The 12,892-nt window shown below is 40.4% G+C and overlaps 1 protein-coding gene across 1 annotated transcript in view; it reads left to right on the top strand.

Annotated features, from left to right (window-relative positions):
• Positions 1-12,892, top strand: part of arid3c (AT rich interactive domain 3C (BRIGHT-like)) — a 115,043-nt gene that overhangs the window by 89,161 nt on the left and 12,990 nt on the right. Inside the window, exon 4 of the mRNA XM_075469147.1 lies at positions 11,862-12,045. Coding sequence (XP_075325262.1) covers positions 11,862-12,045 — 184 coding nt within the window. The remainder of the gene's footprint in view (positions 1-11,861; positions 12,046-12,892) is intronic.

Genomic DNA, 12,892 nt, shown 5'->3' with positions numbered 1-12,892 from the left:
GATTTGAAGTTGTATTCTGAACATTGAGGTTTAAAAAGCACCACAAATCATCTGCTCCCATATGGAAACATCACTCCCACTGGCACGGTTACTCATCATAACAGACGTTATCTTAAAGGGATAGTTCGCCTCTTTTGACATGAAGCTGTATGACATCCCACATTAGCAATATCATTTATATTGACTTACCCCCTGCTGCGTCCTGTGAGCCGAGTTCCAGCCTCGTTTTGGCGTTGACGAAGGTAGTCCGACTAGTTGGCTAGGGTCCCGAAAATAAAGCGTTTTGCTTCTCAAAACAATATGCGTTCAAAAGAGTAATACATTCGCATCACAAAATCGTCCATCCAGAAAAAGTCAGACCTCACAATCGCTTGGTGCTATTTCTTTCTTTACCACTGGTTGGGAAGCCTGCCGGAGGAATTAACATAAATTTCTCTGTCCATTCTACTTTAAAACAGCGTGTTTCCACATCAACCGTCCTTCTTTTGGAGCAAGCAATGTTGTCACCCCTCCCCTTTCTCATCCTCTCTCGTGTATTGTCGTGTCAACTGAAGTAGCAGCACGCACTGTCCAGAGCCGCTACCATCGTGAAAATGGCCGTTTCTCTATGCGTACTTGTCTCTATTTGTCTGTACTTGTGTTCTTATGTACTTCTGAAACATCAGCACTAAAGGACCAAGTACTGTTCCAATTCAAAGTACACATCCAGACAAGTACACTCCACATTCCCGGATGTGTACTTGCTCCGCCCATTTTATCAAATATGCTTCTGTGGTGACTTGTGTAGACTTCAGACAGCTTGCTATCCCAGAAAGCAGTGCAGGCCAAGCGAAGATGGCAGAGGAGTTGACAAAAGTTGACAGGTATGCCATTAGCCTGCTCCTCCTCCGCATCCTGGCTCGTCGCTCCCGTAGCTCCCTCCTCAGCCTCACCATCACTGCTTCCTCTTCAGCTTTAGAATAAAGCATTCCAACAGCAGCTGTAAGCACAGCTCGGTCCATTTTCAATCTTTTCTAGAAGTTTTGATTTTTCTTTGCAGTTGAAATCACACATGGGCAGCAATGGACTGAAAAATCAAAAACAATCGTTTACGTTTTTTAAATTTTTGGCAGCAACGTCAACGTCTTTGACGTAATCAAGTATGCTTCCATTCCAAATGCACAATGAGCGTACTTGCGTTCTTCCGTCCTCAGAAGTCTTTACTTCCGACAAGTACGTACTTGGTATTGAGAAACGGCTAATGTATTCTCGTGAATTTATCAGCGATTGATCACAGATCCGGACAGAACTATCTTTCTGGCATGAACACTGCTTGTAACAATTTGTCCTCAAACTGGCTAAAAATTATTTTAAAAATTAGGGAGTTTTTGACAAAGTCTATTAAGATTTTTAAAAAATATTCAAGTATCAATAGAAGGAAAAAGGCAATAAATTTAATTGCTGTAGGTTTGTGTGTTTAGTGACATTGAGGACATGTTGAGTGGGAGCTAGTGTAAAAAAAACTGTGGTGCTAACACAGAACCTTGAATCCCATTTAGAATGAGTGAAGAACTGTTGAACAACCAAATGGTTATTTGAATAAATAACGTAATAACATAATGTACGGGTAAAAAGTATGCAAAGCAATTCGGATTAATTACTGATGATTTGTAGCCTGGCTGACGCGTCCACAATCTCGATGAGATGGTGGTCTGGGAACTAGGTGTGCATTTTCTCGTATTTGAGGCGTGGTTTACGAATGCCTAGAGCCGTTTATTGGGCGCTACGAATGTCTATCAAATGACGTCAGGTTCTTCCCATGCTGCTTTGCGCGCGATTCATAGCCAATTGTATCACTTATACCAGATGACGACAGAAATTCGACGAGGAAGAAGAAAAAAATGGAAAATAAAAGTAAACTTGCGCTCTAAGCTACTTAAATTGACAACAAAGTAGGCCTATATGCTATATTCTACATGAATTTTTATGTTGTAGAGTTGTGAATTTATTTTAATAATGGAGAAATTGAGCAGCCTTGCTTTGTTGTCTACAGTAGTAGATCAACCCTCATCTTACTTTGAAGCTCCCAGCTCCCAGAAGTGACGTCAACGAAGCTTTAGCAGCAGAAAAGCTATCAGGCTTGTGTTGATGATAATAATAAACTCCTGGACTATGTACAAACTTCCAAATGCATCGTTTTGTGAGTACAGACCATATTTGTACAACTGTAGAAGTTTGGTGTCATGACATGTGATTTTAGTGTGGTAATTTTGGAGATACTGCCAGGGTCCGTTAGCGCTTGTACTAAGCTATTCGGGATAACTCGGTAACTCAGCTGATGTTCAGCCAATATCGGAAAAACTTCGGGTGGGCTACTTGGCTGGATGTCACGGTTCAAATGACCCTAGGGTGAATCTACTCCGAAACACTTTCTAAGGCTGCATTGAACGGTAACGTTGTGTCCGCTGTCATGTTGGATTAACGCTCTACAAGCTTCGGTGTAGCGCATAGACGTCGTCATCGTCTTTCTGCCCCCCCCGTTCTGTGATTGGTTCCCAAACTCTAGCAAAAATAAGGGCGGTGGTTTCCAGGCTGACTTTGCAGTGAGAATGAAATCGAGCGCAAAGCAGCATGGGAATTCCCAGGCTAGATGATTTGCACACTTATGTTGTTGGAAGCAAAGAATCGAGCTAATTGTAGAATGCACCGCACCAAAGTTGGCAGCAAGTTGCAGTAGCAGTAGTATGAATCAGTCCCACAACGCTACTCAGTAGTTCTTGCTTGGATCAACTTTAATTTTTTCAATAAATAAATGCCAAATATTTATTGAAATATTAATAAGTCTATTCTATTTTTGACGGAGCCCTTGCTGAAACGCGTCAAACTCAACAGAGCAAATTGCACCAGCACAGGAAATACGACAGAATCAACAAAATAAACTTCCGCCCCCTTTCAAAATAAAACTACAATTAGACAATTAAAGCTGCAAGCAGCCTTGAGCGAGACCGAGCCTGTACGCAGGTCGGGGCACGCGCTGGACGCCGTAGTCGCGCAGCTCTGCCCACACGCACGATACCCTCTGCATACGTACGAGCACATAATAACTCCAATGCGGAGGGGTTTTTGAAAATTTCTAGGGGGCACCACTGAGCCATTTTGCTCCGCCCACACATGATACCCTTTACATCAACAGGGTGGATGTGTGTGCCAAGTTTCATGACCTTGCGATGATGATAAGGCTTTCAAACCACAATCGCCATCACACGATTTTCACCGCCTGGCCACGCCCACACCGTTCAGAGTTTGGAAAAGTTTCTCAGGTTTTTTTCCCCTCATAGCTTAAGAGTAACCTGGCCAAGTTTGGAGCTGTTACCATGAAATCTGTAGGAGGAGTTAGATCAAATGCGAGGTGTGAAAAAAAAAAAACGTTTCCAAACACCAGCAGGTGGCGCTACAGGTGGTTATCACTATGATTATATGTGTGTGTTCAGGCTGGGTCCAGCATTCACCGTATGAAGATTGGGACAGATTGGATAATGTATGTGGGAGTTATAAGCGACTTCATTTTTTGTGGCGAGTGATGGTGAGTCATCGAACTTTGAGGTTTGAGAAAGTTTCTTATGTTTATTTCCCCCCCATGTCTTAAGAGTAACCTGGCCAATTTTGAAGTCTGTAGCATTAAATCTGTAGGACGAGTTCAATCATATGCAAGGCGTGGAATTGGGCAAAAATGGCACAAAAACGCACCTTCCATCCAAAATGGCCGCCTTACTGTGGACGTGGGACCATGGCGGTATAAGATTTTTTTGTGCAACTGGGCATGTTGAATGAGTGTACCGAATTTCGTCGTCCCACGCGAAACTAACCTCAATGCGAGGGCCATTTTCAATTATGGTAGGGGGCGCTACAGAGTCAATGAGCGACTGCCAAAAAGGATGGAGCAAAACCGTGGTCCAGCCGTTACATGGTGCTTACGTCCCCGGTGGAATCCCCCAGTGATAGTGAGAGACGCTGCTGACACGTTACGCGGCGCACCCAGTTGGTGCACTCTCAGTGGCAGCGAGCAGCAACAGTGACCGCGGCGCAGACATTACGCAGCTGTTACATCCCCGGTGGAAATTAGGCTTTAGTCTATAATTGCAGCCATTGGGGATGATGGGAACTTTATATATTTTGTCAGAGACGCAATGATCCGGTTCAAACTTTAGTTTGAGCATTAAACTGAAATAAAAAAAAACATGTATTTCTGCATTCTCTTCTCATTCAGAGGCCTGAAGATGGATAGATGTCAGGCAGTAGCAAGAGGGAGAAACAGGTTAAGGAAGCACAGGCCAGGTCTTCCCTTGATATTGATGAAGAATGTCAGGGTTAGGGTTAGAGGATGTTAACCTCAGGGTCCTGGAGACCTGTGCAGGACAGCTATGTGGGATGCTACAGCACCTCTTCAACCTTAGTCTGAGTCAGGAGAAAGTTACAGTGCTGTGGAAGACATCCTGCCTTGTTCATGTACCTAAAATATCTCGTGTATCTGTCCTCAGTGACTACAGACCACTTACCCAAACATTCCATGTCATGAAAGTCCTGAACTTGGAGAGGCTGCTATTGGCTCAACCAAATAAGCAACTGAAAACCTTTCAGGATCCACTATAATCTGTTTATCATCCTGGGGTTGGTGTTGAAGATGCTATCATCTACCTGCTTCTTCCATTCTTGGATAAGAGGTGGAGGTGGTTGCGGAATACAGATACCTTGGAGTTTAGCAGGACAATAGACTGAACTGGAAATACAACACTGAGGCTGTCTTCAAGAAAATACATAACAGGCTGTAATTTTTAAGGAAACTTAGGTTGTTTAATGTCTGCACCAATAGGTTTCAAATCTTTTATAGGTCTGTGGTGGAGAGTACAATCTGCTTTGCAGTATCTGTTGTGGCAACAGCATCAGAGCCAGAGACTCAAAGAAACAGAACAAACAAATAAAGAAGGTTGGCTCTGTGCTGGGGACTTCTTTGGAGCCCTCAGAACTGATTATGCAGAGAAGAATGTTCCAAAAGCTGATCAATTTAAAGGACAATACTGTTCACTTTCTACATTACATGTTGATCAAACAGACTAGTGTGTTCAGCTAGAGGCTTCTTCAGCTTCGCAAATAGAGTAGAGGGTGTTCATTTTACTGATGCTAAATGTCATTGCTGCTTATAAACATACATTTCAAGACTGTTTCCTTCCATCTGCATACTTTTTTTTTTTTGTTCTGTACCCAAATATAACTTACTTTTCTTTTTTGTGGTTTGTTGCGTTATCCGTCTTCAGCCATCATACACAGCTGACTGACAGCTCACACTTATCAAGGGTGTCGAAGGGGTGTCACTCTACACAGCAACAACCTGGGATCCCCGCAATCTTTGTGTTTGAGTCATAAGGAGCAACTCATACCCCAGGGTTGTATGATTGAAATTATTAGTGGTTTTGAGGCTGTGACTTTTTACAGTATGGCTTAAAAAAGGAAACTGCCCCATACACATGGTTTTCTAGAATGGTTGGAGAAATAATCGGGTAACATGGTGTTATCTGGCAGCATGGTTAGTCTGAAGCACGTTTTTTTTTTTTTATAGGGGATAAGATTGGAGATGGTTGTCAGTCATCTAACTGAGGCATTCCTGATTCTGCTCCTGTGACTTAAGACCTTCAATCAAACTTTCACCTTTGTGCAGGTGTTTCAGTCGTGAAAACAAAGACATGCAATCTTCCTTGAGACTCCATCAGATGCAGAGCAGACAATGGCTTCGATGGCTTTCCTTTGTGTGTTGATAAATACTCAGGATGATTTACTGTTGCCTCAGGGATGTGGCCATTAATTGATCATTATCTCTTAGACCTACAATCAGCAGTTTTTTTTCAAACAAGTCAACTTTTGTTGCTCATCTAATTGCTTAAGATTATGTGGGAAAAGAATAGACTGTTTAAGAGTTACCCAAAGAGATAATCTTACTGCTGCTAGCAGTTTCCACCTTCCACTTGATTTACCTAATTTTTAGATTTAGTGTGTATGCAGTCTGCCAGTGTTTGTTTATGCAACATGTAACTGTGGATATTCTGCACATACTTATGAAGCTATGCAGTATATAAGTAGTGTCTGAAATGCATCAGCAGCTGTCTGCCCCTGTCTCTTGAGAGTTCTCTATACAGCTCTCTCTAAATCAAATCAAATCAAATCAAATCAAATCAAATCAAATCAAATCAAATTTATTTATATAGCACATTTCATGTACAAACAGTTCAAAGTGCTTTACATAAAATAAAAGCATTGCAGCAGGGAGTGCAAGAAGGATTAAAAATACATAAAAGAATATAAAGAGAAACAAATAAAATCATTTAAATGAATTTAAAAACAGGCAACAGTCTAGATAAGTTAAAAGATATTTCATGCATAGACACATGAGAAAAGAAATGTCTTTAACCTGGATTTAAAAATGTCTACATTTGGTGAAAGTTTAATCTCCACTGGCAGTTTGTTCCACTTGTTTGCAGCATAACAGCTAAATGCTGCTTCTCCATGTTTAGTCTGGACTCTGGACTGGACCAGCTGACCTGAGTCCTTGGATCTAAGAGCTCTGCTGGCTTTATATTCTCTGAACATATCACAGATGTATTTTGGGCCTAAACCGTTCTGGGATTTGTAAACCATCAGCAGGCTTTTAAAATCTATTCTGTGACTGACTGGAAGCCAGTGTAAAGATTTTAAAACTGGTGTGATGTGTTCAGATCTCTTAGTCCGGATTAAAACTCTAGCAGCAGCGTTCTGGATGAGCTGCAGATGTTTAATGCTCTTTTTGGGAAGTCCAGTTAAAAGAGCATTACAGTAATCGAGTCTACTGGAGATGAATGCATGGATGAGTTTCTCCTGGTCTTTTTGGGAGAGGAAACCTTTAATTCTGTTGATGTTTCTGAGATGGTAAAAAGCTGCCTTGGTGACAGCTTTGATGTGGCTGCTGAAAGTCAGATCTGAGTCAATCAACACTCCGAGGTTACGAACTTGGTCAGTGATTGTAAGGTCCCGAGTCTCAAGATATTTACCAACGCTGACCCTCTTCTCTTTGCTAAATGAGATTCAGCCCACCTGTGATACGAGGAAGCTGTGATTTGGTGTGAGCAGTATTTATATATGACATCTGTAAAAGTTTAATCTCTAACATGGCCTTTGTTTGAGCTGCCTGGAATGGAGTCAAGCTTGGTTAGTTTTGTTGTAGAATGCTCACAGCCACACCTGGTCTTTCTTCTGTTGGATTCACTTTGTGTTTAGGACAGGGTAAGCAGTAGTCTTTTGTTGAACTTTTTAAATTAGACCAACCTGATGTGGATGTTTATATCCAATTTGTTACCCCAGTTTTCAGTTTCAGTTTAGCCATTGTTATTATCCATTCATCCATAATCTATCCCCGCTTAATCCATCGGTCGGATCACAGGGGGGCTGGAGCCTATCCCAGCTGTCATTGAGCAAGAGGCGGGGTACACCCTGGACTGGCCGCCAGTCCATCACAGGGCCACACAGAGACAAACGAGACAAACAACCACACACACGCTCACATTCACTCCTAAGGACAATTTTAGAGACACTAATTAACCTAACAGGCATGTTTTTGGACAGTGGGAGGAAGCCGGAGTATCGTAGAGAACCCACGCATACACAGGGAGCGATTGTTATTATATTAATAAAAATGTAAAAAAAATGTTAATATATTTATTTTCCTTAAGTCAATTCAGTATGGTCTATTGCCACTTTCCCGTTTCCCTGGCCATACTGGGTTGTAACACGTATTTAGGTACAGAAGGACGGATAATAAGAAAAACTAAATGAAAAACTCAAGAACTACCAAACAAAAAGGGGGAGCAGAGCAATCAAATAAAGTACAGCTGAGGAATACAGCCAAGAGACCATGCAGACCAGTATAACAGTTATGGGCTGGACCTGAGGCTGAGCTGCCAGACTTGCTCCCTGGTATGAGCTTTGCTTGTTTCAATGCTGATACTAATCCGGGTAGGAAGAATTCAGCCCCCAGTGATGGCTCTGCTGCAGCATAAGCCGACATTGGAACCGGAACTGGAATTAATAGGAAGTCCAGTGGCTCTGGGAGAGGAACTAGCAAAAGTGTCCACTGACTCTGGGAAGACGAGTGACTCAGGTCTGAATACTTTACAGATTCCAAAACTGCTTTGAAGGGCTCAAACAACATGCCTCAGCCCCCAAACTTGTGAATTAGGCTTCAAAGCCATTCCCAAAGTGCTCACCCCACAACCCACAGGGCTCAAAGGATCTGCCGCTAACATCCCGGTACATTAGACACACCAGGACACCTTCAGGTGGTCTTTGTCCATATCCGGACTTCTCGCAGCTGTTTTGGTGGTATGAGGAGGACCTACTCTGTGCAGTATTAGGATCTCAATGTTGGGGCTGATTACTTAATCAGGTAGAGTCAGTTAGAATCATCTCTTCTTTTTTCTCTCCCTGACTGTTCAGACGTTGGTGATGTTTAAGATTCTGTTCATTCCAACCTGTCCCTTGTCTTCATGCAGGGAGCTGAACAGAAGTAGATAAACAGTTGATTTTTCCTGTTTCCCTGCATTAATCGTTCATTTCAAGGGTTAAAAGAGCAAAGTCAATGAGCAGGAGAAATTCTCATCCCATTATCGGCTTGGAGGTGCAAAGTGAACGCCTCAGCGATGAAGCCAAGCATAAAGATGATTGCTGCACTAATAGAGGTCCTGATGCTCCACATTGTTCTAATTACAAAGTCCTCCTTTTTTAGCAGCTGAGGAATTAACTGAAGAAAACTATTTGCTCACTGTCATAATGACACATGGCCTGATGAGAGAGTTGGTGCTGACAAAAAGTCTCTATTCTGGCTCTTTTATTCTTTATATCTCTTTCAGGGAATCAGAGGGACAAATACATCACCCTCAGTATTGAAAGCACATAAATCTTGTTTTAAGAGGCTTGTGTCTCCTCACAGTTTGTCAGACAAAGGCTGAGGCCTTTATTTATTACCTCAGTCTCTGTTTGCTGTGCTACTATGTCTTCAACAAAACAATAGTTTAATAGATGAGCTGGGATACAAGTTTAATCAGTGATAATAAAGACAAGCTGTAGACATAAACTGAAGAACCACATATCAGTTCAGTTCCAAATCATTTCTATTTCGTTTCTCTTCTTTTTTGTTGTATCATATATAACATGCACTTTCATTTTCTTCCTTTTACAAACAAACTCTGCCAACGTCATGCCTTGTTTGGCTCAGCTATAAGCCAGGCTTACTTTAAAATGATCAGTTGTTTGAAATGGTTTGAACTTGAGTGAATACTTTACAATACTGGTGGACTAATTCCAAACGTCGTCACTGTTATTGTACCTCAGGGATTTTTTTCTTCACATGCACAACACAAGATGTTGAGTAAATACAAAATGAATATCAAAGTAATATCAAGTAATATCAAATCAACTGCAAAACTATTACTTCAGATAAATAGATAAGTGAATATTTTACAATGCACACTTTATTGTGTATTAGCTATAATGTTGGGAGAGTAGATTTGCTATTTTTCTCCATTGTGTTTAAGGAGTGGAGGAGCTAAAGTAATATGTGGATTAAGGCCTGAGTTCACAGTGCTAATGGTTGTTTTGAGCTACACCCTTTATTAACTGAACTGATCTGACCCTGTGCCACTTTACAGAAGGGTCTGATGGAGCAATGAGTTGGTCACCCTTTGCAAGGCAGTTTGCCCGGAAGCACCATAAAAAAAAAAATTCTAGAATTGACGCATCACCTTCCCAGGTCAATATGAAAATTTACAAGTCTGTGATAGTGTTTGAAAGTTGACCTTGCAGCTTATAGTAGAATTTCAGCCCGTGAAAACCTTGATTTCCTTTTTGTATAGCATTCCTTTGTACTCACTCACAAAAAGAGTATGATAACTTTTGAATAGAAATTAACACTTTTCATAAGATCAAATTTGCCATACTATGCTTTATCCATCTGTTAAATGTTGTAGAATAGATAATCAGATATCTAATTTTACTGTGTACTCATCTCATTACAGATTGTGTGTACTCTGTATTAGTCTAAATCCCTGCGCAACATTCTGAAGTTACTCATTTTATTGTTATTATAAAGTAAAGCACTGCATTTAAATAACACACAAGTATGAAAAAGTACTACTCTGAATGAATTATGAAAATATATACTAACACACAAGAAGTGAACTTTTTTTTAAAAATGCAGTTGGTTTTTGCCCAAAAACAATAGTAAAAAACAAATCTGAGAACATTTTAGATCTGTCTGGTACAGGTTGGAACTGGTTTGGTCCAGCCAGAGACAACACGACACCATGACCTCATACTGATTGTTGCTGGTCAGAAGAGTTTTTTTTCTTTAAGAAAAGGCTGAGTCTAATGAAAAATTGAGTGTATTAAAGCAGTACGATGCAACTGTAAAATCAGTCTTTTTCCAGATCAATTGGACTTTTTACTCTCTCCAGTGTCTTTTTTGGCTGTTTTTCTGTCTCCAACAAACACTTAGAAGGATCTCTGTTTTTGAAACCATTATTCCTGAAATGAGGCAATTTTGCTAAATGTTTGTGTAGAAGTCCAGTGTTAAAACTGGCCCTGACCTGGATATTTTTACACAACAGTATCACACTGGAAGCGAGACGTACAACCTGAACAGGTTACCAGTCCACTGAAGGGTAGCCACAAAGAGCTGTTCACCTGTTCACCTTCCCTGCCCATGTCTTTAGACACACTGCGTTAACACTCGATGTGTGCAAGGACACAACAATGAGGGCCTGAGCCCCCTCTGTTTGGTATTTTAGAATTACCAAAGAGGAACAGTGGCGGGTTGTTATTCATCATATGAATACGAAGTAGAGAGAATATGCAACAATGAAAAGGTTCATGCTGACCAAGTTCAAACCCAAAACATAGCAGCTGCAAGTGTTGTAACCACTGTACCACCTGACCCCGAGCCAGAAAGTGTCTTCCTTTATACAAAGACTTCTTTTTAAGTGCTTTTTCATGTTGATATACTGCAGCTTCACACTATTGCTGGTATTGTCTTGTGGGGAGAGGGGCACATCAGTCTTTTGTTTAATAATGTCTTATTCGTTCACTTGCCATCACGGTAAAATGAAGCCGTAATTACTGGCCTTAATTGATGTGGCTTTACCACCCCAGACAATTCTTCAGTGCTTTCTTCCCATTTACTGTAAGGGCCCCACCGATGTTGTTTGCACTATATTTCTGCAGTTATTGATTGCTATTATGGTAAATCCAATAGGCACAATGGAACTCTGTCAGCAAAACGCAGGTTAATTATCTCAGGGTCAACTACTTTGGAATTGTCACAAAGACTTAGCTGTCCTACTTTTATGTGCGGCATTAAATTGCAAATAGAAATTATTGGAGACTCCTGATTTATCAAATAAGGGGGGATTTTTTATTTTGAAAGTATTAAGCTACTCAGGGCAAATCTATCTAGAATTCTGCTCCTTTCTCAGTATTTAATACACCAGAAAATGTAATGTATGTAATCCATGCCTGATAGATGTATTTAGTCGCATGTAACCAATTGAGATTAAAGTAATTTGTCATTATAAATATTCACACAAAGCCTCTTTTAGTACGTCACAGAAATAATAATTAATCTCCAGGGGATGCACTGATAAGACATTGGTGATATTCTTTTAGTTATATTTTGAGCTTTTAACAGAGCTGTCAAACATTTGACTGGCTTAAGATAAATTGGCCTTGTAAGAAGATGCAGGAGCATATTGATGGGAGGAACCAAAGTTAATGGAATTGATTGTGGATATTGTGTTTGCTTTCTGCAGGGACTCCAGTGAATCGGATTCCTATCATGGCCAAGCAGGTGCTGGATCTCTACATGCTCTACAAGCTCGTCACTGAAAAAGGTGGCTTAGTGGAAGTTATCAATAAAAAGATATGGCGTGAGATTACCAAAGGCCTTAACCTCCCTACCTCTATTACCAGTGCAGCTTTCACTCTTCGAACACAGTAAGTATAAACTGCACTTGGACTGCTCCCTGAAAACCAGGCCAGTCAACTGTTATGACACCACAAGAATGAGATATTCATTTGTTTTTATTGTAAATAATAAGAGTTGGATCAGGCTCCTGCTGCTCTTTTCTTAAAATGCCTGTAGAGAGCTCAATTTATTACAGACAGGTAAGTGTAGTGTGTATTTTCTGCAACAGCATCATGTGGGTAGTCTGAATCAGACAGAACCTGTTATGATTCATAGTAATACAGGTATTCTAGCTGGCCTGGCATTAATCTGAACTCACAGCCTTGTTCATTTCAGTGATTTGAATAGACCTTTCCTTAACAATCCCACTGTAATGACTCATTATCACAGTTGAATATCTTTTAACAGTTAAAAATGTTTTCACCTCAAATATTTGAAACACACCAAGATCTCTGGAACTAAAGAAACTCATGTCTTTGACATGAAGAGTCCTTTAGGGAATATATATTTAAATTTTTATTTTCTCAAAAGATCAACTTACTCTTAATCAAAAAAACTGTTACATCTAGCAAAATGATTTCCACTCATGAAGACATTTTTTTGCTTTGCTGTTGTGGTCTTGTCTTCAGAAAAAAAATGACCACAGACAAGTTCACAATAAATCAATTGAATGATACATTTATATGGCTCTGCAGCAAAAGTCAACCCAGAAACTTCCCCCTTTAAACATATGCAACTTTGACTTTTACAGAATTAGTTGGGAATAGATTTTTCAGTTATCTTAACACAATATTACAGCATGAGATAAGTTCACACACCCCAACCCAGTAGAAACACTGACATTAAATTAGTTAAAATTTTTTAAACTAAACTTTT

The sequence above is a fragment of the Odontesthes bonariensis genome, chromosome 6 (genome assembly GCF_027942865.1).
Source record: "Odontesthes bonariensis isolate fOdoBon6 chromosome 6, fOdoBon6.hap1, whole genome shotgun sequence".
Taxonomy (NCBI): Eukaryota; Metazoa; Chordata; class Actinopteri; order Atheriniformes; family Atherinopsidae; genus Odontesthes; species Odontesthes bonariensis.
Note: the sequence above shows the minus strand (reverse complement) of the source record. Positions and strands in the feature narration are given on the sequence as shown.